Source organism: Cervus elaphus, chromosome 9 (assembly GCF_910594005.1).
Source record: "Cervus elaphus chromosome 9, mCerEla1.1, whole genome shotgun sequence".
Classification (NCBI taxonomy): domain Eukaryota; kingdom Metazoa; phylum Chordata; class Mammalia; order Artiodactyla; family Cervidae; genus Cervus; species Cervus elaphus.
The window spans coordinates 44,382,303-44,408,845 of record NC_057823.1 but is presented as its reverse complement, the minus strand read 5'-3'; the positions used below and the strand labels follow the sequence as shown (position 1 = coordinate 44,408,845).

The 26,543-nt window shown below is 39.6% G+C and overlaps 3 protein-coding genes and 1 pseudogene across 3 annotated transcripts in view; 3 read left to right on the top strand and 1 right to left on the bottom strand.

Annotated features, from left to right (window-relative positions):
• Positions 1-26,543, bottom strand: part of PGBD2 (piggyBac transposable element derived 2) — a 149,897-nt gene that overhangs the window by 34,599 nt on the left and 88,755 nt on the right. The window lies entirely within an intron of this gene.
• Positions 1,579-2,810, top strand: LOC122700020 (olfactory receptor 2AJ1-like). Its single transcript, XM_043912542.1, has one exon. The coding sequence runs from the start codon at positions 1,579-1,581 to the stop codon at positions 2,545-2,547; it is 969 nt and encodes a 322-aa protein (XP_043768477.1). The 3' UTR covers positions 2,548-2,810.
• LOC122700785 lies at positions 12,514-13,710 on the top strand (annotated as a pseudogene).
• On the top strand, positions 23,824-24,792 carry LOC122700024 (olfactory receptor 2L2-like). The gene has a single exon (XM_043912547.1). The coding sequence runs from the start codon at positions 23,848-23,850 to the stop codon at positions 24,790-24,792; it is 945 nt and encodes a 314-aa protein (XP_043768482.1). The 5' UTR covers positions 23,824-23,847.

The window sequence follows — 26,543 nt, the reverse complement described above, 5'->3', positions numbered from 1 at the left end:
TGCTTTAGTCCAATTTTACAAAGGAAAGAAGAGAGGCACAGAAGGATGATTCTCCTAGACCAAGGATATCAGGTAGGTAAATGTGGTCTTTTAGCAGGAGCTTTAAACCATGGTGCTGATCTTCTAGAGGTTATACTTATAACTGGTTCACAATAATCTTTCTGCTTATAGAGTTAATAAACCCAACCAAAACTTTGCTAAACAGAAGATATCCTGCCTTTTAAAATAAATAATTTCTTACAAGCTGTATCCTAGCAATCTCTTCCATCTTGACTTTTTGTTTCTCCTTGTGCAACATCAGCTAGTACCAGGAATTACCTTGATGATAGGTTAAAAGTTTACAAGGAGGAAGGTGACTTAGTGAAACTGGCAAAAATCATATTTTTATGGTTCCTCCCTAAATACTGGTGCTATATATAGTTGGTCATTCTTTTCCAGTTCAGTTGACTTAAGAGATACTTGTTGCTGTTGCCCAGTTGCTCAATTGTATCTGACTCTTTGTGAACCCATGGACAGCAGCACACCAGACTCCCCTGTCCTTCGCTAAATCCCAGAGTTTTCTCAAATGCATGTCCATTGAGATGATGATGCCATTCAACCATCTCATCTTCTGTCACCCACTTCTCCTGCCCTCAATCTTTCCCAGCATCAGAGTCTTTTCCAATGAGTCAGCTCTTCACATGAGGTGGCCTAAGTATTGGAGCTTCAGCTGCAGCATCAGTCCTTCCAATGAATATTCAGGGTTGATTTCCTTTAGGATTGACTGGTTTGATCTCCTTGCGTACAAGGGACTCTCAAGAGTCTTCTCCAGCACCACAGTTCAAAAACATCAATTTTTGGTGCTCAGCCTTCTTCATGATCCAGTTCTCACATCCATATATGACTACTGGAAAAACTATAGCTTTAACTATATGGACCTTTGTCAGTAAAGTGATGTCTCTGCTCTTTAATACGCTGCCTAGGTTTGCCATAGCTTGAGTCAGGATCAAAGTAAGGAGGACTCATGGGAAGTGGGAAAGTTCCCCACATGAGAGGAAAAGGTGGAACATAGACCACATTCAATTCTGAAAATGCTTATCTTTACTCAGGTTATCAAGGCTCTACTTCCCATCTTCAAAAGAATCTTTATTTTTCATGAAGCCTCATAAGATTGAGTGAAAATGTTGACTTTTCAAAATGTAAAATCATCATAATTGTTGTGTTGAAGCTGTGTCTGCGAAGGGCCTCAAGGTGATGACTACATTAGTTCTTGAAGAATTTTCATCAAATTGACTGACTTGTTATTGACAGAACATTCAATGTATCTGTGTTCTTATTTGGTTAGTGTTAGTGATTATAGTTTGTAACAGTAGGTACAGTGTGTAAACATTAGGTTATTAAGTAATCCATGAGATAATTAATGAAAATTATATATTTTGAGAAGTTATGCATAATGCTGAAGAGACCTCAACAGGAAAAAAGTTACAAAAAATATTCAAAGGTGTCCTGGGAGTAAGGAAAATAGACAAGGTGTACAGTAACACATCATCAGATGGAACAGTGTTCTTACAGTTGTTTCCTGGGCAATAATGTTCACCCATGGAGAGAAACAATAAGACTATATCCACAGATTTTATTCTCCTGGGGCTCTGGCCTGAGTTCAGCCACCTTATGATCCTTATCTACCTTATCCTTTTGGTCTACTGTATGGCTGTTATGAGCAATGTTGTTCTCATTCTCCTCATCTGGCTAGATTTGCAACTCCACTCCCCCATGTACTTTCTGCTCAGCCACCTCTCCCTCATTGACTTGGCCTTGATCTCAACTTCTGTCCCCAAAATGGTCACAAACTTCTTCTCAGGGGAAAGAATCATATCACAGGTAGGTTGTGGAACCCAGATTTTCTTCAGCTTAACCCTGGGAATTGCTGAGTGCCTCCTGCTAACTCTCATGTCCTATGACCGCTACGTTGCCATCTGTAACCCACTTCGTTACTCAGTCATTATCAGCCATGTCACCTGCAAAAAGATGGTCATTGTGTCCTGGACAGGGGGAGCAATAACTTCCCTGGTTCATACAGCCTATGCCATGCATTTTCCCATTTGTCACCCCCGAGAGATCCTGCATTTTTTGTGTGAGGTCATGGCCCTGTTGAAGCTCACTTGTGAGGACATTTCAGCCTATGTGAAGTCAGTGGTGGTCTCAAGCTTTCTGGTGGTCCTCATCCCTCTAAGTCTCATCCTGGTCTCCTACGCCCTCATCTTTCTTGCTGTCCTCCGCATGAACTCCTCTGAGGGCAGGAACAAGGCTCTGGCTACCTGCTCCTCCCACCTTTGTGTGGTCACCCTCTACTTTGGCCCTGCCATATTGGTCTACATGAGACCTGGGTCTTCTAAGACTCCCAAATTAAATCAATCTCTTTTTATGTTTAATGCCATCCTTACCCCTATGCTTAACCCCCTCATCTATAGTCTGAGAAACAAGGATGTTATAGAAGCTTTGAAGAGTAGAGTCATCAATAGATACCCCCTGAGAAAGATGAAAATACATCTACATTGTCATACTTGATTATAATCTTATGTTAGCATATTTATTTAAATTGCTTTCAGAAGCCCTTAAGCCTTGAAAAATTCTGTTATGAATTATATAAATGTTAGAGGTATTTATTTCAATCTTTTTGTTGTGTGAAAACAAAACATAAAATAATCTGTTCATGGTCTCAGAGCACCATCAAAGAGCCAGTTCTTCTGACACAAAATTCTGAAAAGACATTTATTTTCTAAATAACACAGAACATCATTTTTGCTCAGGTATGCCCAAGTTATCAATGCACTCACCCACTTAAATATACCTGTGAAGAAGGCATGAGCTGCTCCTTAGAACAGTGAGAAAACTCACACTTTCAGGATGGGCTCAGGAAGCAGAACTTCTGATATATACTTTCAAAACTGTGACATTAATATAGTCTGATTTTTCTTGAATGAAGAAGAGCAGCTTTTACATTGCCAAAATATCATACACATTCAACCTAATGTTAGCATTTTGTTTCATGAGAAACAAAGGATAAACCTGTCTTTTCTTTCTCTTGGCTCCAACAAATGTTTCTGTTTCTTTGTACTCCTCCTGAGTTCAAACCCATTGTCTAAGGCAACACAGCACTAATTAGTAGTCTTATGACTACAGAATTTTTACAGTCTGAGAAACTGGGATAAAATAATGGTACCTTCTATCTAGCACTGCTAAAAGGATTAAACAAGTTATAGTGAGTAAGTCAGAAAAGAAAGCAGGAAATGAGTGCTATGTTACAAATGTCTGTGCAACTAAAGGCCAGGCACTGAACTTAGCATTCAGTAGGGAAGTGAGAGAACTAGACTCTTCAAAGCCTTCCTCCTAGGCATGGCATATGGAACTTTATTTTAAAGATAATAAAAATTTACTATATTCACTTTAGGAGGAATGCAAAATGACTGAGTGCTAAAATCAGCCTTAGTCAAAGCTGAGAGAAAAAAATCAAAAACTTTCTCCTACAATGTAAATAGATTCATCTGTACCATTTCTCTATATTCCATATATATATGTATTAATATATGATATTTGTTTTTCTCTTTCTGACTTACTTCACTCTGTATGACAGATTCTAGGTCATTCCATATCACTACAAATGACTCAATTTCATTCCCTTTTTAGCTGAGTAATATTCCATTATGTATATGTAAAATAAATCTAAAATTGTATTAAAAAAATATAAATGATATTGGTGTTTTATTTTAAAAAGTTGTAGTGAAATTTTAAAATATTGTAATTATTGTAGAGAATGATAATTTCTCAGCATTATCAGCTCCTACAATCACTGTATGGTAAATATTTAAACTGATAAGTATCTTTTACTATTTTGATTATGTAACTATTATTCACTTAATACCATTATATCACTATTGGTCAAGAGAAAATAATAGAACTCTATATCACTAAAACTACCATTCAGTAGAAAAACATGTAATTATTTTTTAAAATCCAGATGCACATCAGAATTATCTTGGAATTTTGGAAAATACAAATGCCCATGTATTGACTCCTCACCCCCGCTCCAACCCCCAGGTGTGGTTTTAATCAGCAGCCATGTTTAAAATTCAAATTGTGGTGCCGGAGAAGACTCTTGAGAGTCCCTTGGACAGCGAGGAGATCAACCCAGTCAATCCTAAAGGAAATCAACCCTGAATACTTATTGGAAGGACTGATGCTGAAACTGAAGCTTCAATACATTGGCTGCCTGATGTGAAGAGCCAACTCATTAGAAAAGATCCCAATGTGGGAAAGATTGAAGGCAAAAGGAGAAGAGGGTGGCAGAGGATGAGACGGTTGAATAGCATCACCATTTCAATGGATAAGAACTTGGGCAAACTCCAGGAGAGTGAGGGACAGGGAAGCCTGGCATGCTGCAGTACATGAGGTTGCGGAGTTGGACCTGACTTAGGGACTGAACAACAACAACATGTTTAAAAACAACTGGATTACATGATGATGTTTTACTTTTATCTAGTTTGTTTTACCTTTTCTATTTCATATTCAGTGCTCCCGTTTCATTTAGTTCAGTTTTTCAATTTCTCTGTTTTGTTGTTGTTCTTTTTCACGGCTTTATCAAGCAGAGAAGAAAAGTTTTGTATATGTATGTACGTTGTCGTCATTCAGTCGCTCAGTGGCGTCTGACTCTTTGTGACTCCATGGACGGCTGTATGCCAGGCTTCCCTGTCCATCACCATCCCCAGAGCCTGCTAAAACTCATGTCCACTTAGGCAGCAATGCCATCCAACCATGTTGTCCTAGGTCATCCCTTTCTCCTCCTGCCTTCAATCTTTCCCAGCATCAGGGCTTTTTCTAATGAGTCGGCTCTTCTCATCAGGTGACCAAAGTATTGGAGCTTCAGTTTCAGCGTTAGTCCTTCTACTGAATATTCAGGACTGATTTCCTTTAGAATTGACTGGTTTGATCTCCTTGCAGTCCAAGGGACTCTCAAGAGTCTTCTCCAACACCACAGTTCAGAAGCATCAATTCTTCAGTGCTCAGCTTTCTTTATGGTCCAACTCTTACATCCATACATGACTACTGGAAAAACCATTGCTGGGGTACAGCCTCAGCAGGATCCAGGGGGTGCCCTCAGGATGAACGGTGTCAGGGAGAGAAGACATGTGAGACCAGCCTTGATGGGGCCAAGTCTGCGAGGGAGAGAGAGAGAGAGAGAGAGAGAGAGAGAGAGAGAGAGAGAGAATGACCAGACGGGGGGTGCAGCAGAGTCTGGCAAATCTTTATTTTTTACTGTAGCTTTTATATTCTAAGTTAGTACATTTTTTAAGGGGAAGATAGTTTAATATTACATCAGCTTATCCTTCACGAAACCAGGGTGTTTTCTGCATACTTCTTTGTGAGAGTCTTGTACATTATCTTCTGGCCTTGGGGCCTATTGACATTTTATGACCTAGGTGAATGCAAAGCTGTTTTCCTGTAATCTATTCTTTAATGAACACAAAGGTCAGTCCTTTTGCAGAAGTTATCAGTTAAATTTATCTAAAAGGTTTACAACACAAAGACTCTGCAGCTCTGGTGAGGCAGCCCCTGTTTAGCATTCCTGGTTAAAATGAACAATTCTGAACTCTTATTTTTCTAAATCTTTAACTATAACCACTTTTAGAATAATATTTTTATGTTCTCTAATAGCGCTTCTTCACCCCCGAAGGGCTCTGTGCCTATTAGGGCCTTTTGTGTGATCAGGTTCCTTATGCTGTTTATGATTAAGGTGTTGTGAGCAGTCATGTGCATTAGTATGCATTTGCTAAGCAGGCTAGAATGCCAGCAAAGGGGTCTAAATTGAAACACTCCTTTCATCCTGGATAATCTTATAGGATACCGCCGTCTGGCAGACATATTAATTAAAGTTCTAAGTTGATTCTGTTTGGAGAGAGATCGGGGAAGGCCTTCTACCCGTGTCACAGAAATTAGGGAGTAGTCTAATGTAGCAAGCATCAGAAAGACAGAGATCATCTTTAAGGTGAGTGCCGGGGCAGCTTTTCTAAATCCCTGAAGTCCTGATCTGCCTTACTTGTCAGGTCTTCTCCTCACGACCTTGTCATGGGTGGTGTGCAATGTGAAACCCAAATGACTCCATTTTAGGATAGCACTGCCATTTTGAGTAAAACCCCCTCCCGAGGAGAGAAAACGAAATTTAAAGAGAAAGAAACTCAACGAGCCAATCAGGGGAGCACAGGAAAGTCTCTCCCCCACCTTACTCTAACCCACTAATCAGTAGCTAACAAGACACCTTTAGTTGAAGAATTAACCAATCCCCTTAAGCTTCCCTTCCCGCTTCCCCTGCTATACAGTACAAAAATGATTCGCCGCTTTCACGGGGGGCTCCTTCGCTGTTGTGTGAAGAGAGTCCCTGCTCGAGCTTGTAATAAAGTTCCTCACTGTTTTTGCATCGATCCGCGGCTCCTGTGGTGTTTGGTGGGATTCCGCATACAACAGGTAGGATCTCGTGTGCTGGCTCCTGGCAAACCATAGCTTTGACTAGATGAACCTTTGTCGGCAAAGTAATGTCTCTGTCTTTTAATATGCTGTCTAAGTTTGTCACAGCTTTTCTTCCAAGGAGCAAGCATCTTTTAATTTCATGGTTGCAGTCACCATCTGAAGTGGCTTTGGAGCCCAAGAAAATAAAAGTCTGTCACTGTTTCCATTGTTTCCCCATCTATGTGCCATGATGTGATGGGACCAGATGCCATGATCTTAGTTTCAGGGTAACTACAAACAAAAAGAAGATATGTACAAAAGATAGAAAAAAATCAAAGCATGACATTACAGAAAATCACCAAAATACAAAGAAATGTAGCAAGAGAGGAAGAAAGTAACAAACAAACCAAGAAACAACCAGAAAACAACAAAGTGACAAACTTAAGTCCATACTTATTAATAAATATTTAAGTGCAAATAGATTAAACTCTCCAATCAAAAGAAATAGAGGGCCTAATGCAGAAAAAAAGAAGAAGACCAAAATTCTGCTGTCCATAAGAGACTTCCTTCATGTATTAGACAACACATAGCTTCCCTGGTGGCTCAGACAGTAAAGAATTTGTCTGCAAAGTGGGAGACCTGGGTTTGATCCCTGGGTTGGGAACATCCCCTGGAGCATGGCAACCCACTCCAGTATTCTTGCCTGGAGAATCTGCATGGACGGAGGAGCCTGGGGGGGCTACAGTTCAAGGGGTTGCAAAGAGTCGGACACTACTGAGTGACTAAGCACATAGACTAAAAGTGAAGAGACGGAAAAAGATATCCCATAGAAATAGAAACAAAAGATATCAAGGGCAGCTACACCTATATCTGTATAAGTACGTAAGGAGGAGAAGTAAAAGTATATAAGAAGGAGAAGGGGACGACAGAGGTTGAGATGGTTATGGCATCAGTTACTCGATGGACATGAGTTTGAGCAAGCTCTGGGAGTTGATGATGGACAGGGAGGCCTGGCTTGATGCAGTCCATGGGGTTGCAAAGAGTCAGACATGATTGAGCGACTGAACTGATAACTTATATTGCATGAACTAGGCCTTAAGAAAAAACTATAACAAGAGAAAAGGAAGATTATTATATAATAATAAAGGTGTCAATTAATCAGAATGAGGTAAGAATCATAAATATATATTCACCCAACATTGAAAAGTGAAAGCGTTAGTCACTCAGTTGTGTCTGACTCTTTGTGACCCCATGAACTGTAGTGCACCAGGCTCCTCTGTCTGTGGAATTCTCTAGGCAAGGATACTGGAGTGGATCGCCATCCTCTTTTCCAGGGGATCTTCCTGACCCAAGGATCAAACCTGGGTCTCTAGTATTGAAGGCAGATTCTTTACCATCTGAGCCACAACATTGGAGCACCCAAATATATAAAGCAAACAGATATTAAGGGAGAAATGGAGAGTAAAAAAATAATGGCAAGGGATTTCAATAGGCCACATTCAACAATGGATAGATCATGCAGATGGAAAATCTGTAAGGAAACATTGGAATTAAACTACTTAATATCAGATTTAAGCAGTAGAATATACATTGTTCTCCAGTTCACATGGAACATTTTCAAGGATAGGATATATTAGGCTGCAAAGCATCCCTAACAAACTAAAATGATTGAAATCATACCACATGTCTTTCCAACCACAATGGTATGAAACTAGAAATCAATTACAAGAAGAAAATCTACAAATATGTGGGAATTAAACAACATACTTTTAAACAACCAGTTGGCTAAATAGAACTAAAAAGGAAAATAAAAATCAAAGAAAAGTGAAAATGGAAATACAATATATCAAAACTTAGGGGATGCAGCAAAAGTAGTTCTAAAAAGTTTATAGTGACAAATGCATATATTAAGGGGAAAAATCTCAAATAAAAATTACTTTATGGACATCCCTGGTGGTCCAGTGGTTAAGAATTCACCTTTCAATGCAGGGGACACAGGTTCAATCCCTGGTCTGGGAAGATTCCACATGCCGTGGGACAACTAAGCCAGTGTGCTACAACTACTGAGCCTGTGCTCTATAGCCCATGAGCTGCAACTACTGAGACTGCATGCCACAACTACTGAATCCCATGCATTCTAGAGCCCATGATCTGCAATAAGAGAAGCCACTGCAATGAGAAGCCTGCACACCACAACTAAGGGTAGCCCCCTGCTTTCCACAACTGGATAAAGCCCACACACAGCAATGAAGACCGGAACCAATACAGCCAAAAATAAACAAATAGTAACGGCTAAATTCTTTAAAAAAAAAACAACAAACAAACTAATTTTAAACCTCAAGGACAAAGAAACACTGAGAATCACAAGAACTACTATGAACAATTACATGACCACAAATTAGATAATCTAGAAGAAATAGATAAATTCCTAGAAATGTAAAATCTACCAAGATTTAATGAAGAAACAAAATCTGAACAGACCAATTACTATTTAATAGTAAGAAGATTGAATTGATAGTCAAACACCTCCCACCAAAGAGAAGTCCAGAATTAGATGGCTTGAAAAATGGAATCTAGCAACATGTAAAGAATAATCAATGCCAGTTCTTCTCAAACTCTTCCCAAAATTGAAGAGAAAGGAATATTCCCAAACTTATTTTATGAGGCCAGAATTATCCTGATAGCAAAATCACTGATAGATAAAAACACTGAAGGACAAGAAGTTTACAGACTAAAATCCCTGATAATAAAGATACAAAAAATCCTTAATTAAATAGAGTCCCTTGGACAGGAAGGAGATCAAACCAGTCAGTATTAAAGGAAATCAACCCTGAATATTCAGAATTGGAAGGACAGATGCTGAAGCTGAAGCTCCAGTCTTTGGTCACCTGATGCGAGCAGCCAACTCATTGGAAAAGACCCCGATACTAGGAAAGATTGAAGGCAGAAGGAGAAGAGGGTGACAGAGGATGATATGGTTGCTTGACATCACAGATGCAGTGGACAAGAACTTGGGCAAACTCTGGGGGATGGTGAGTGACAGGAAAACCTGGTGTACTACAGTCAATGTGGTTGTGAAGAGGCAGACATGACTTGGGGACTAAACAACAACAAAAATACTAATCAATCACTTCAACAGCACATTAGAGGAACATATACTATGATCAAGTGAAATTTGTGACTAGAATGCAAGGATGGTTCTACATACTCAAATCAATAAATATAACATATCACATTAATAGAATTAAAGATAAAAATTATATAAGCATCTCAATAGATAGTGGAAAAAACATTTGGCAAAATTCCCAATCCATTCATTACAATACCCTCAAAAAGTGGAAATAGAAGTAATATACCTCAACATAATAAAGGCCATATATGACAAGCTCACAGCTAACATCATATCCAATAGTGAAAGACTGAATGTTTTTCTTCTGGGATTAGGAATAAGAAAAAGGTGTCTATTATAAACTGTACTTTTCCAAATAATACTAGAAGTCCTAGCAAAAGAGATCAAACCAAAAAAAATGAAAGATAGACAAACTATGAAGTAAAATTAGTTTGCAGGTATTAGTGTGAAGGCATTGCCTTCTACATAGGAAATCCTAAGGACTACAAAAAAGTTATAACTAATAAACAACTCAGTAAAGTGTAGAATACAAAACTCATAGAAAAGTTAGTTGTTTTTCTATGCATCAAAAATGAGCTGTCTAAAAAAGTAATACAGAAAATAGTCTCATTCATAACAGCATCAAAACAATGACAGAAGTAAATTTATCCAAGGAGGTGAAAGATCTGTAGAATGAAAATTATAAGACATTGACAAAGAAAATTGAAGAAAACACTAGCAAGTGGAAAGATACCCTGTGTTCAGTGGTTAGAAGAATTTATATTATCAAAAATATCCATGCCTCACAAAGCCATCTATAGATTCAATGCAATTACTATCAAGATTCTAATAGCATTTCTCACATAAATAGACAAGACAATCCTAAAATTCGTATGGAACCACGATCAGTGAGAGGTGGTATCTGCCTGAAATGAATCGTCCATACAGAAGGTGGTAAGAACATCTAGGAAGACTAGGCTTCCTTGAACTCACAGAATAGATTCCATCAAGTTTCTTGTAAGCCTGTTTCTCATATATGTTTGGTCCATAAATGTCTGTAGGTTTGGCAGAATTTAGTCTGAAACTTGCTAAGTTGCTTTCTTATTTATTTTCCCCCAGTTTTAGCGGAGTCATGGGTAAAAGAGCTAACCCTCTCTCACCTCAGTACATCTTTGGCTACTTCCATAATCTTTAATACACACACACACAGTGTGGTTGGTTTAGGAAGATTTATAGAAGTGGTAAAATTCATACTGTGGGCCTATGAAAACTGCTTATTGGAAAATTTGGAACAACAATTTATATCAAGTCACCAGTATGACTGTGCTCTCCATAGTTTGTTAAGGTAACTCCCTGAAGCAATAAATTATTTTGGCATTGATCATTCATGCAAAGGCATCAAGCTGGTATCAGTTCACTTTGGTGGCTCTGAGAGGCAAACTCCATTGAGAGTAATAAATTCTTCATTTGAAACAGAAAATGCAGACTATTTTTAAACACCTGGGCATCCATGAAACGTATGGACATCAGGGTGTATAATAGCACTTTATCAGACCTATTGGCTTCAGTTAATAAATTTGATATGTGACACAGAACAATAGTAATTTCCCACTATTACCTATGGTTACAGGCTCAAAGCTCTGCAGCAATCAAAAGGTACCAGTGAATTCAGTTAGTTATGTAGTTTAAGAGAAAATATGAAATACAATTATGCATGTGTCTCTGGGGCTAAGAGGAGACTGTAACAGAGTGCACAGATATCACTACTGAATATGGGCCCTGAGCCTTAGCCAGGGGGCTTCCCAGGTGGCACTAGTGGTAAGGAACCTGCCTGCCAGTGCAGGAGATGTAAGAGACTTGGGTTCGATCCCTGGGCCAGGAAGATTCCCTGGAGGAGGGCATGGCAACCCACTCCAGTATTCTTGCCTGGAGAATTCCATGGACAGAGGAACCTGGCAAGCTATAGTCCATAGGGTCACAAAGAGTCAGACATGACTGAACAACTTAACACGCATACACAGAACTTATCCAGGACCAGGCTTCTCAAGCACAGCCTGTATCTCCAACATCAGAATCACATGGGCTCCACTTATAGATGAAGGTTTCAGGATCTCATCCTAGACCCAAGTACATTGGGAGTACATTTTATTAATAGTAAGCAGTCCATGTGGTCCTGGTACATAGTAATGTCTAAGAGCCACAAGTCAAAGTGCAAAGTGGTTCAAGAAACCAAATAGAAAGAAAGAGACAGGGCAGCACTTCCTCCCTCTGGCTGAAGGACTCAAGGCAGAGGCCACTGTGTTCACAGAGAGTCAATAGACTACTTTATCTGCATTTCACTCAGATATCTGGGTATTTCTTTTTCTTGTGGATTAGGTTGGCCATCAATGCAAAGGGCAACTGGGGGAAGCTGTAAACCCTTGAGGCAATTTCCTTGTTTCTCTCTATATAAATGAAATAAAATTCCATCTAAGTTGACTCTAAAATACAGTAAGAATGGGCATCAACTTTAAAAGTTGTGTCCTTTCTTATCCTTCTTAGAGACATCAAATTTAATCTTTGCTGCTTGTTTAATCTCTGAATACATTTGGTGCAGGAAGACTTAGAAAACCCATTCTACTAAGAGGGCAAATTTTTCTGAAGCCCTAGTATGTTTCACTATTCAATGGCTCCTACCCTGAAGGAAATTCAATATCAAGTTAAATATATGATATTAGAGTTTCCCAGAACACAATTGTTAACTTCAGGAGATGTGTTTAGTTCATGTTATACCTAAACCATAGATTTATTTCATTAAAGTATCCTTGTGTGATACCAAGATTGCATTGACTGAAACTATGGATATGAAAAAATGCATAAATATTAGAATTGTTCACATTATCAGAAGAAGATAATTAAAAGTGAAAACGCTTGCCTACAGGAAGGGTTAGGACATTGACGGGGAAAAAAAATCTAGTGTCACTTTTATGCTCTAGTTATTAATTTTTCTCCTATGGTTTTAGCACCTTTATGAAGCAGATAAAATTCTGTTTTCAGTTCACCCAAAATCTTCTATGTTATGCCATCAATTACTAAATTTATGTTTCTGGCTTAATTCCTTTCTCATTTACACATGTGTTTAAAAGTCTCTTTTATGTTTCAGGTGAAGCTGGTAAGGAGGAAACATGGAGACAGGAAACAAGACTTTGGGTACAGATTTCATTCTCTTGGGCCTTTTCCCAGGAATGAAACATACTGATCCCCTTCTCTCTGTTGTCCTCCTTATCTACATCATTGCCATCATAGGAAACACCAGCTTGATCCTCCTCATCCGGACAGATCCCCACCTTCATACCTCCATGTATTTCCTGCTTAGCCTACTCTCTCTCATTGACCTGATTTTCATCTCTAGCAAAGGCCCCAAAATGGTGGTCAACTTTTTCTCAGGGAAGAGAAACATTTCCCTGATTGGCTGTGGGGCCCAGATATTCTTTACCTTGACTCTCGGGATAGCAGAGGGTCTCCTCCTGACACTCATGGCTTATGACCGCTATGTGGCTATCTGTCATCCTCTCAAATACTCAATCATTATCAGCCACCAGGTCTCCCAGCTGATGGCTGTGGGGGTCCTGGGTGGGAGGTGCTCTGGCATCCTTGGTCCACACGGCTCATGCCATGCACTTTCCCCTCTGTGGTCCCCGAGAGCTCTATCACATTTTTTGTGAGGTCAAAGCCCTCTTGAAGCTGTCTTGTGAGGATATCTCTGCCTGTGAGAAAGGAGTAGTAGTGACCAGCATTGTTGTGGTTCTTCTCCCCATAAGCCTCATTCTGACCTCCTATACTCTCATCTTCCTCCAGGTCCTGCAAATGAACTTCCCCGAAGGCAGGAACAAGGCCTTGGCTACTGCTCCTCCCATCTGACTGTGGTCACATTTTACTATGCCGAAGCCGTGCTAAAATACATGAGGCCTGGATCTTCTCACACCTCTGTTCTGAACCAGGCTCTATTTATGTTTGACACCATCCTCACCCCCATGCTGAACCCCCTCATCTATAGCCTAAGGAACAGGGAAGTTGTGGGCTCAATAAGGAAGATGCTCTGGATGTACCCTATTTCAAAGCAGGTTCCTATGTCTCATTGAATAGACAGTTCAGAGTTAAGATCTCCCTGGGACGCAGTAGGATCCGATAAAACCCAATGAAACTTTCCCTATCTTCATTTTCTCTCTACAAATGTTGAACTTATACCCTATCTCCTGATAAAGTCAGTTTTAGGTAACTAAATAAGTTCTCTGAGAGCAGAAGAGCACAAAACTACACCAATCTAAGTAAATATATATGAGGTCTGAATAACAACCAGTTCTCTGCATCAAAATAGCCTTTCACCTAATCCCCTCATCTTGCTTCATTTGAGTTGCTGGAATGATAGGTCCTTCTTCTTTCTTTCATTTTTTAAAATTTATTCTATGACTGGAGGAAAATTGTTTTACCATGCTGTGTTGGTTTTTACCATACCACAACACAATTCAGCCATTGGTTCTGTTGAGTCACTCAGTCATGTCCAACTCTTTGCGACACCATGGACTACAGCACACCAGGCCTCCCAGTCCATCACCAACTCCCAGAATTTACTCAAACTCGTGTCTATTGAGTCAGTGATGCCATCCAACCATCTCATCCTATGTTGTCCCCTTCTCCTCCTACCTTCAATCTTTCCCAGAATCCGGGTCTTTTCCAATGAGTCAGTTCTTCACATCAGTTGGCCAAAGTATTGGAGTTTCAGCTTCAACATCAGTCCTTCCAATGAATATTCTGGATTGATTTCCTTTAGGATAGACTGGTTGGATCTCCTTGCAGTCCAAGGGACTCTCAAGAGTCTTCTCCAACACCACAGTTCAAAAGCATCAATTCTTCATGCTCAGCTTTCTTTATAGTCCAACTCTCACATTCATACATGACTACTGGAAAAACAATACCTTCGACTAGATGGACCTTTGCTGACAAAGTAATGTCTCTGCTTTTAATATGCTGTCTTGGTTGGTCATAACTTTTCTTCAAAGGAGTAAGCGTGTTTTAATTTCATGACTGCAGTCACCATCTGCAGTGTTTTTGAAGCCCCCCAAAATAAAGTCTGTCACTGTTTCTACTGTTTCCCCATCTATTTGCCATGAAGTGATGGGACCAAATGCCATGATCTTAGTTTTCTGAATGTTGAGTTTTAAGCCAACTTTTTCACTCTCCTCTTTCACTTTCATCACAAGACTTTTGTTCTTCATTTTGTGCCATAAGGGTGATGTCATCTGCATATCTGAGGTTATTGATATTTCTCCCAGCAATCTTGATTCCAGCTTGTACTTCATCCTGCCCAGCATTTCTCATGATGTACTCTGCATATAAGTTAAATAAGCAGGGTGACAATATACAGCCTTGACATACTCCTTTCCCAATTTGGAACCAGTCTGTTGTTCCATGTCCAGTTCTAACTGTTGCTTCTTGACCTGCATACAGATTTCTCAAGAGGCAGGTCAGGTGGTCTGGTATTCCCATTTCTTTCAGAATTTTCCACGGTTTGTTGTGAACCACACAAAGGCTTTGGCATAATCAGTAAATCAGAAATAAATGTTCTTTTTCTGGAATTCTCTTGCTTTCTCGATCATCCAATGGATGATCTCTGGTTTTTTGCCTTTTCTAAATCCAGGTTGAACACTGGAAGTTCACAGTTCATGTACTGTTGTAGCCTGGCTTGAAGAATTTTGAGCATTACTTTACTAGCATGTGAGATGAGTGCAATTGTGTGGTAGTTTGAGCATTCTTTGGCATTGCCTTTCTTTGGGATTAGATTGAAAATGGACCTCTTCCAGTTCTGTGGCCACTGCTGAGTTTTCCAAACTTGCTGGCATATTGAGTGCAGCACTTTCACAGCATCATCATTTAAGATTTGAAATAGCTCAGCTGGAATTCCATCACCTCCACTAGCTTTGTTCATGGTGATGCTTCCTAAGACTCACTTGACTTCACATTCCAAGATGTCTGGCTCTAGGTGAGTGATCATACCATCATGATTATCTGGATCATGAACATCTTTTTTGTATAGTTCTTCTGTGTGTTTTTGCTACCTCTTCTTAATATCTTCTGCTTTGGTTAGGGTCATACCATTTTTGTCCTTTATTGTGCCCAGCTTTGCATGAAATGTTCCCTTGGTATCTCTAATTTTCTTGAAGATATCTCTAGTTTTTCCCATTCTACTGTTTTTCTCTATTTCTTTGTACTGATCACTAGGAAAGTCTTCCTTTTGTCTTCCTATTATTCTTTGGAACTCTGCATTCAAATGGGTGTAACTTTCTTTTTCTCCTTTGCTTTTCACTTCTTTTCACAGCTATTTGTAAGGCCTCCTCAGACAGCCACTTTGCTTTTTTTGCATTTCTTTTTCTTGGGAATCGTCTTGCTACCTGTCTCCTGTACAATGTCACAAACCTCTGTCCATAGCTCATCAGGCACTCTGTCTATCAGATCTAGTCCCTTAAATCTATTTCTCACTTGTACTCTATAATCATAAGGGATTTGATTTAGGTCATACCTGAATGGTCTAGTAGTTTTCCCTACTTTCTTCAACTTAAGTCTGAATTTGGCAATAAGGAGTTCATGATCTGAGCCACAGTCAGCTCCAGGTCTTATTTTTGCTGACTGTATAGAGCTTCTCCATCTTTGGCTGCAAAGAATATAATCAATCTGATTTTAGTATTGACCATCTGGTGATGTCCATGTGTGGAATCTTCTCTTGTGTTGTTGGAAGAGGGTGCTTGCTATGACCAGTATGTTTTCTTGGCAAAACTATTAGCCTTTGCCCTGCTTCATCCTGTACTCCAAGGCCAAATTTGCCTGTTACTGAAGGTGTTTCTTGACGTCCTATTTTTGCATTCCAGTCCCCTATAATGAAAAAGACATCTTTTTTTTCAGTGATAATTTTACATATATCAGCTCCCTCCTTCTGCTCCCTCCTTGCCCCTCATTCTACCCTTCTAAGTCATCACAGAGTGCCAGACTGTGATTCCTGTGTTACATAGCAACTTCTCAGCAGCTGATGTGTAATATTTCACACATGGTAGTGCATGTATGTCTGGCTTTTCTGGTGGCTCAGACAGTAAAGAATCTGCTTGCAATGCAGGAGACCCGGGTTCAGTCCCGGGGTTGGGAAGATCCCCTGGAGGAGGAAATGGCAACCCACTCCAGTATTTTTGCCTGAAAAATCCCATGGACAGAGGAGCCTGGCGGACTACAGTCCATGGGGTCGCAAAGAGTTAGACATGACAGAGCAACTGACACTAGAACTAGTGTGTATATGTCAATTCTATTTTCTCCATTCGTCCCCCTCTCTCTTTCCCTCACTGTGTCCACAAGTCCTTTTTATATGTGTCTCCATTCCTCCTCTTCGAATAGTTTCATCAATATCATTTTTCTATATTCCATACATATGTGTTGATATATGATATTTGTGTTTCACTTTCTGATTTACTTCACCCTGTATTACAGGCTCTAGGTTCATCCATCTCACTAGAACTGACTCAAATTCATAGATTTAGCAAAAAAGATATAAGAAAATTGCAGTGTTCTTGGAAATAAAGCGACTTATCTGAGACCACAAATTCCATTAGATTTTGTTGGCATCAAACCTCCAAATACCCATTCATTCCAGGTTTTTTAGTCAATAAAATGAAGCAAGAGCAAGCACTTTCTGGCAGTCATCACTTTTGCACATCTAATTGTACACTAAGCCATGTCTATTAACCTATTAGATATGATGAATATGTTTACCCCCTTTTCTTTTTCTTCCACTAGTCTCTAGTAATAACTGCTTATAAATGTTCCAGCTCTGACCCTTTGCATCATTACAGTTTATCCACATCTCTACCAACATGATTTTTCTGTCTGCAAATACCCATCCTCCTGGTCACAGGCTGGTCATGCATCAGTGGCCTCCAATGACCCATAGGGTGAACTATAGATTCCCCTACATGCCAATTAGGCCTTGCACGACATGGTGCAGTGAGTCTACCACCAATTCCACCATCTGCTGAGCTCCAGCAATGCCCAGAAACTTGTAGCATCTCCAGGTGACATGTTCTCTCCCAATTCCTGCAACTTTGCACAGACTGTTTCCCCTGCCTAGAAAGCTGTTCCCATCTCACTCCTCAGTCCCCTCCTCTACCTAGATTTCCCACCCTTCAGATTTTAATTCAATACCGCTTAGTTTGCACAACTTCCTCTGCTCCTGCCACCTACCTTGATGCTAATAGATCTCCCTAAGGAAATGGCAACCCACTCCAGTATCTTGCCTGGAAAATCCCATGGACAGAGGAGCCTGGTGAACTACATCCATGGGGTCACAAGAGTCGGACACAACTTAGCAAATAAACCATCACCAGGACTAAGGTCCCCTTCTGTACATCCTGTGTCTTTCAAAATGCTCACAATATGTAATTCATTAGTGAATTCATTAGTAAACTTAATTTGCAGAGCCAGTGATTCCTACCATCTACCCTCCTGAGAATCCTGGTTTCCACACTAGTTTCAGAAATCTCAGAAATGATCAATTGTAACATTGCTGACTTCATTTCCTTTGTGTAGATGAGGAAAGTGAGGCTTAAACAGGGTTAGTAACTTACTTTGTGGGATAGGGCTACTATATGGCAGAATCAGGGCAGCAAATCAAGTTCTCTCTTGGCTGGTGGAGAGCTATAGCTTGGCAATAATTGAGTCCAACAGAAATTGAGATCATTGGTGCAAGATGTGAGTGGAGGAATAATTCAATTCTTTTCTTTCTTGACCTTGGGAAAGTTTTCTGGTTGATCCAGTAGCTTTACTTTTCTTTACCTGCAAAATGTGAGGAATAACATGTCTTGTGAGACTTTTTTGAGAAGTATAACTATGAAGAGCTGTTAATCCCAAATAGAAAGTATTGAATTATTAAAATTTGCCCCATTAAAAGAAGCATTCAATTTGATGAGACATCAGTCACACTGAATTTTGCTTCATTTTGCTTACTGTCATTAATTAATATATTATATTAGTTATATATAGACATCCACCCTGTTTAAATTCATTTTGCCTAAATAACTAGATTATGTTACTTTTATGCATATTATAAATTAATATACTGTGATAATCATAATAACAACAGCAATTATTATGGGTATGGAACTTATGAGTTACACATATATAATAAATAATCTTGTAACTCCTCTTAATTCCATGACATACTATCTCTTCCATGTATTAGGTCTGATGGAACTTAGTGACTTGGCCAATGTCATGGAAATAAAGAGACAGACCTGAGAATACCCAAATTTCCCACTGTAATCCAGTGCTTTCTCAATTGAACTGTACATATAAAATGAGGGGGGAGGGTCTTAATTGTTTTCCTTTTTGAATCATTTGACTGAGGTTCACTCAGTACTTTTTAAATGTGTTAGTTTCAGGTGTACAACAAAGTGAATCTTTTATACATGTATACATATCCACTCTTTTAGATTCTTTCCCCATATAGGACATTACAGAGTACTGAGTAGAGTTCAATACAGTAGGTCCTTATTAGTTATCTATTTTATTCAATTCACTTTTTTGACCATGGGAATTCATATAAGTAGTTATCATAATACCAGTTGCTGGATCTGAAGTACAGATCCTGTGAATTGTGTGAAAGCTTCCTGTTGTGCAGGAATCCTCCTGCAAAATGCATCCTCCATTGCACACTGCCCTGGTTCTCTGTCACAAAGGTGGGGGTTTTCTCTCTAATCATCTTCCTGGAGCAACAGTGGTGGCCATTTCAATGTTACTACTGACAAGAAACATGAAACAACTTTCTACTAATCCACAGATGGTTTATTTTATTGCAATTAAGTGATTGCCCTGATTGTAACTCCAAGATGGAGACTATGAAGTCTGAGACAAGGCCCAATCACTGGGTATTCAGTATGACTGACCCTGATTCTCTCATCCAAAGACATCCTCACATGTCTGGGCTGACTAAGGTCAGTGGTAAACCTGAGTCTTGGCTCCCAGGCACCCAGAACAGAGACCGATGTCATACACATAAAGGTCAATGAATGATAGAACAGTCCGCTTGAATCCAAGCTCTAGATGGTACCTCAGAATTCCCAGTGTTCTGCATTGTTCCCTAAGAGCAGTCTAGTTCTACCTGTTGTGGAGGAAGATACTTCAGGTAATGGACTGAGCATTAGCAGGAGGCTGGGAGTCTGGACAGACCCAAGTAGGAGCATGACCAAAGCTGGGGGAGCATGACTGAGCGACTAAGGTGAGGGAGCTGGGAAAACTGTCAGGGAGCAAGAGCCTGACGCTATGGTGGGGGTTATAGTCTCTGAAGGTAGATTTCTAGGGTTCAAACTAGGTTCCTCCTCTTACAACTCTTTGGCATTAGATTCTTTTGCAAGAATTAATAAATTCTTGCAGACATCACCTTTCTCTCCTTAAAAATGGAGATGATGATAAGTGTACCTAATTTGTTGGGTTGTGGTCAGATTTTAATGAGTTTATTTATAAAGTCCTTAAAAGAGTTTGTTTAGGTTCATTCATGGGAAAAGCCTTGCATGTGATTGTCACACAAAATAAAGAATTCAAATCATGTTTCTATTATACAAGAAGGGCTATTAATCATCAGCAACACCTTCATTTTAACATTGAGTTGAAAGAATATATTTCTCAAGCATTTACCAAGTCTAAGAAATGTATAAATTATTTAAAATTTTGTAAAGGATTAAAGAATTTATGAAGCATTCTGGAGGAATAAAAAGAAAAATAAGCAAAAAGAAGGAGAAAAAGAAACACAAACAACCTGGGATCTGAGAGAAACACAAAGAGGTAGACCCACCCTGGGGACAGAGGGGGCTTTTGGCAGCTGGTGGCAATTTTTGAGGAGTGGGAAAAGAACAGAATTGCCAGTGAAGCCACAGATGATCAGTGTGTTTGGCTTGATTGAAACTATCCCACCCAGCACCTGTTAGTCAGACTTTCATCTCTCAAAATACAGACTCCTACTCCATGTTAGCTAAGCCACAAAACTCTCAGTCTGATTGGATTATGCCTCAATATATGAACTTGGGGTGACCTCTTTTGTTAACTTCCATGCTCAAAATCATCCATTATAGGTAAGCCAGGTTAAATCAATATTAGATATTTTGTAATGCAATTGACTCCTAAAAATTCATCTTACGGCTATTATGGCCAATTAGGATATACAGTTCACACTCCTTATTATATTTAACATTGAAGACAACTCTGTGAGAAAGGTCTATTGTTATCACCAATTTATAGATGAGGAAACAGAAGTGAGGAAGACAATGGAAATTTCCCAGGTCATGCAAGTACTAAAAAGTGGTGAATCAGAGTTTAAATCTCACTTTGCTTTTTAACCACCATCCTGCTGAGCAGAGAGCTGAGAGTGACTTTTTTCTCTGAATGAATTTGGCTTTGCACCCTGGTAGCTGAGCTAATTACCTACCAGGGTTGGACTGAGCTGACACATTCCCCACAGAGTTCACAGTATCTCTCCTGTCCACAGTGCTGTATTTAATCTCTGTTTCATGGCCTACCAGAGATATTCTGAATCAGCTATGAGCTTGAAGTACCAACTTCACCAAGATCATTAGTTATGACTTTATTCTACTCATAAAGAGCCTAATGTTTGACTTGATGAGCTGCATGATACTAAGGAAGATATAGAAGAATTAAGAATCTCCAGGAGGTGACAAGGATGACAACACATATGATAACCAGGTAGCCCACAGTGGAGAAACAAGTAACTGTCTTACGCTTTTGTGGGGAGACACAAGAGTTAGAAATAATTTGTGACCCTCTATGTGGGGTAACATCTTCAAAGTGCTTCAGAATAAACTCCCAGCTGTATGATAAAACCCTCCTGGAGAATTGAGCAGCTGCATGAGAATTCAGTGAATTGCTAGACCCTGAGGCAGATTATGGGGACTTCCCTGGTGACTCAGATGGTAAAGCGTCTGCCTACAATGCAGGAGACCCCGGTTCAATCCCTGGGTTGGGAAGATCTTCTGGAGAAGGAAATGGCAACCCACTCCAATATTCTTGCCTGGAAAATCCCATGGGTGGAGGAGCCTGGCAGGCTACACTCTGTGGGGTCACAATAAAGTTCATGGATCATCTGTATTTACATATACACAGTTTATAATGGTATTAAGCTGATCAGCTACTAGTTAGTTAGTAATTTGGTGAGTTTAAGAAAAATAGTTAAACTCTTTATGTTGTAAACATAGATGCAATCCTTTGTTCTCAGAGATGTGGTTTAGAGTCCCTTTATTGCCCACCTGAAAATATCACAACATTATTGTCTATATTCCAATGTAAAATAAAAAGTTTTTTTTAAAAAAAGACATCTTTGTTGTTTTCTAGACTTTGGAAAGAAGTTCTAACCAAGCCAAGTTTCAAAAAGAGCATCTTATTATTCAGGCTTCCTTGGTGGCTCAGTGGTAAAGAATCCACCTGCCAATTCAGGAGCTATGGATTTGAACCCTGGGTCAGAAAGATTCTCCAGAGAAGGAAATGGCAACCCACTCCAGTATTCTTGCCTGGGAAATTCCATGGACAGAGGAGCCTGGTGGGCTACAATCCATAGAGTCCCAAAGAATCGAACACATCTTAACATCTTTGTTGTTTTCTAGGCTTTGGAAAGAAGTTCTAATCAAACCAAGTTTCAAAAAAAGAATCATATTATTCAATATAGTCATAAATATTTAAAATACTGGCTTCAGATTTACACATTCACCAAGTATGCTCAAATTCATGCTTGAATTTGTAAATTCAACATACAATCATAAAGGCCAGGGCAGGGCTGCATAGAACCCTCTCCCTAGTCACTCGTTTCTGAGATGAACTCAGTTCATTTGCTTACTTTAACACAATGCTATCATGTTGGAAAATCACTTTGTTAATTCTTTAAACTTAGAAATATGTATGCGATAGCCATATCCAGAGCTGGAAAATTCATGCTGTTCATTTTGATTTTGCACAGGCCGCCTCCCCTTAGTCAAAAGTCCAGTTCCACTCCACTCCTTGCTGAGCAGCTCTAGGACCTTATTTGTGCATAGAAGTTGGAGGAGCTGAACAATGAGGCCAACTTGGATTTGGAAAATCATGGAAAATGCCAGCAGGTAAAGAGTTTCTTGGAAGTAGAACATCAATGTCAGCACCAGGAGCATGTGATTAAGCCATTTATATAATGATACTCTGCTAGGAATTCTGGTTTTTATCCCTGTTTTTTCAACTCTCTTTCTATGTATAGAAGCTTTTCATCCTTTTCTGTGTCCCATAAACTCTGACTGAGTGCCTGGTACTTGCCAGGTTCTTTATTGGCACTGAGAAAATAATACTTAATCAATACATTGCCCTCAGAGAACCTGCATTTTCATGGGGGAAACAAACAATAGATAAATAAACATGCAGATAATAGTAAGGTTTCAGATGATGAAGGAATGTAAAATAAGGGTGAGGGAATAAAGCAAGCCAGTGATATGCTTTCAATAGAATGGTCAGGCAGACATATCATGGGAATAATGTTCGCGAGAAGGTGGATTGAAAAAGGATACTTCTTCCATCACAAAACTGCTACTTGTCATTCTGTGTTGCCATCATGTTTCTCCACCTCCCAGATTTCTCCCTTATCCTTACTTATCCCACCTTCTCTTCTTGACATCTTTCTACAGAACTAGGCAGTAAAATTTCTCACCCATAACCAGGCCACCTGCTTTGTGATCTGTGAGTTCCCTAAGGATAAAACTAGACTTAGTTGGAGAATCTACAAGCAATAAATATGCTGACATTCCAGATTCCAGTGGTGGCTGTGCATTAAAACCCACTTTGGAAGAAGTCTGGGTGTATATCACACCACCAAGATGTATGGAACTTTCATACTGAATGAAGATCACACTTCTAATCCTTATGAAATTATAGCAACAATGTGCCAGACAATGCTAAACAGTATGACCAAAACATATTTTCTTCATTTGCATTGACTATCCTGTCAGATAGATTGCTAAATAATGTTTTTAAATATCAGTGGATGCCAAATCATTAATCTTGCCCACATTTAAATTTACTACTATATATTTGAATTCACTTCATAAATATTTGATTTTCAGGAAAAGATAAAAGTCAGTGGTATATTTACAAAGGAAGAGCAGTCTCACTTTCTGTGTTTTTCTCCCTTGATCCTTCAGATCAAACCAGTCAACTAAGACATGAAGCAAGGAAACGAATCCTCCATTACTGATTTCATTCTCCTGGGCCTCTTCTCAGACTCCAGGCATTCTGGCCTTCTCGTCACCATAATTCTCTTTATTGTTGGGGTAGCCATCACGGGAAACTCAGTCTTGGCCCTACTGATCTGGGGTGATGCCCATCTTCACACCCCTATGTATTTCCTACTCAGCCAGCTCTCTCTCATGGACCTCACCCTAATCTCCACCACTGTACCCAAGATGGTCACTGATTTCTTCTCTGGACAGAGTTTCATCTCTCGCATTGGCTGTGGAGCACAAATATTTTTTTATGTGACGCTAGGAGTGGCTGAGTGTGTTCTCCTGACACTCATGGCCTTTGACCGCTATTTGGCTATCTGCAACCCCCTCAGATACCCAGTCATCATGACCCCCAGAGTCTGTTTGCAAATGGCCATTGGTTCATGGACTGGGAGTATGCTCATCTCCCTTATGCACACAGTTTATGCCATGAATTTCTCTACTTGTGACTCCAGAAAAATTCACCATTTCTTCTGTGAAATTATGGCTCTTCTGAAGCTCTCTTGTGAGGATACCTCAACCTACGAGAAGGTGGTATTAATAACTGGCATTGTTTTCCTCCTCATACCTTTTGGACTCATCTTGACCTCCTACATCCTCATCTTTCTTGCTGTCCTTCACATGAACTCCTGTGAGGGCAGACACAAAGCTCTGGCCACCTGCTCTTCCCACCTCAGTGTAGTGAGCCTCTACTTCGGTCCAGCTATGATCATCTACATGACCCCAGGTTCCTTTCTCCCCGCGGATGTGGACCAGCGTCTCTTTGTGTTTGATGTTATCATCACCCCCATGCTCAACCCCCTTATCTACAGCCTGAGGAACAAGGAGGTACTGGGGTCTCTGAGGAACATTCTATGGAGAAAGTTGATATTTATGAAAAGATGATGCTGTTTTTTCTAAAAACACTCATATTCTCTACTGTTCTCCATTTAATGCTGCTGCTACTAGGAAAAGCTTATCTCTGGATTTCAGTTTTTCAGCAAGGGTACCAAAGAAATGACACTCCTTTCTGATTTCTAATGTGAACTATACTAAAATGGCAACAAGAAAGTTGCTATTTAACACTGTTACCTTGGAGAAATGTCTGTTTAGATCTTTTTCCCATTTTTGATTGGGTCATTTATTTTTCTGGAATAGAGCTGCAGGAGTTGCTTGTATATTTTTGAGATTAATCCTTTGTCTGTTTCTTCATTTGCTATTATTTTCTCCCATTCTGAAGGCTGTCTGTTCACCTTGAAAAGATGCTCAACATCACTCAATATCAGAGAAATGCAAACCAAAACCTCAATGAGGTACCATTACATGCCAGTCAGAATGGCTGCTATCCAAAAGTCTACAAGCAATAAATGCTGGAGAGGGTGTGAAGAAAAAGGAACCCTCTTACACTGTTGGTGGGAATGCAAACTAGTACAGCCACTATGGAGAACAATGTGGAGATTTCTTAAAAAACTAGAAATGGAACTGCCATATGACCCAGCAATCCCACTCCTGGGCATACACACCAAGGAAACCAGATCTGAAAGAGACACGTGCACCCTAATGTTCATCGCAGCACTGTTTATAATAGCCAGGACATGGAAGCAACCTAGATGCCCATCAGCAGACGAATGGATAAGGAAGCTATGGTACATATACTATACATATACTATGGAATATTACTCAGCCATTAAAAAGAATTCATTTGAATCAGTTCTAATGAGATGGATGAAACTGGAGCCCCTTATACAGAGTGAAGTAAGCCAGAAAGATAAAGACCAATACAGTATACTAATGCATGTATATGGAATTTAAAAGGATGGTAATGATAAGCCTATATGCAAAACAGAAAAAGAGACACAGATGTACAGAACAGACTTTTGGACTCTGGGAGAAGGCGAGGGTGGGATGTTTTAAGAGAACAGCATCGAAACATGTATATTATCAAGGGTGAAACAGATCACCAGCCCAGGTTGGATGCATGAGACAAGTGCTCGGGGCTGGGGCACTGGGAAGACCCAGAGAGATTGGGATGGGGAGGAAGATGGGAGGGGGGATTGAGATGGGGAATACATGTAACTCCATGGCTGATTCATGTCAATGTATGACAAAAACCACTACAATATAGTAAAGTAATTAGCCCCCAACTAATAAAAATAAATGGAAAAAAAATAAATTAAAAAAAAAAAACGAAAAAACACTGTTACCCAATTTGACTGATCATAAAATAAATATCCAATTTTCCTAGGGCTCATGGATCAAATTCCTTAGGAAGGTGACATAGGCATTTTTTTTTTTAGGCATATATATTAAACAAGCTTTACATGATTCAAAATAACCTGATTCATAACATGGTCCTGGTGCACCTTTTCAATCACATGTTCTGCGCTGGTCATCAATACACTCTGTTCTGCAACCATATAGGTTTATCCAGCTTTGGACTTTTCAGATGATTTCATGAGTCATTATTTTTATTCTTAGAGTAGAATGACTTGTACCTCTATGTTCGTCTATGGACATGTCATTCCTCTTGGAACTTTTACTTTGGTTTATTGTTGTTCTTCAGTCGCTCAGTCCTGTCTGACTCTTGGTGACCCCACGGACTGCAGCACGCCAGGCTCCCCTGTCCTTTACCATCTCCTGGAGCTTCCTGAAACTCA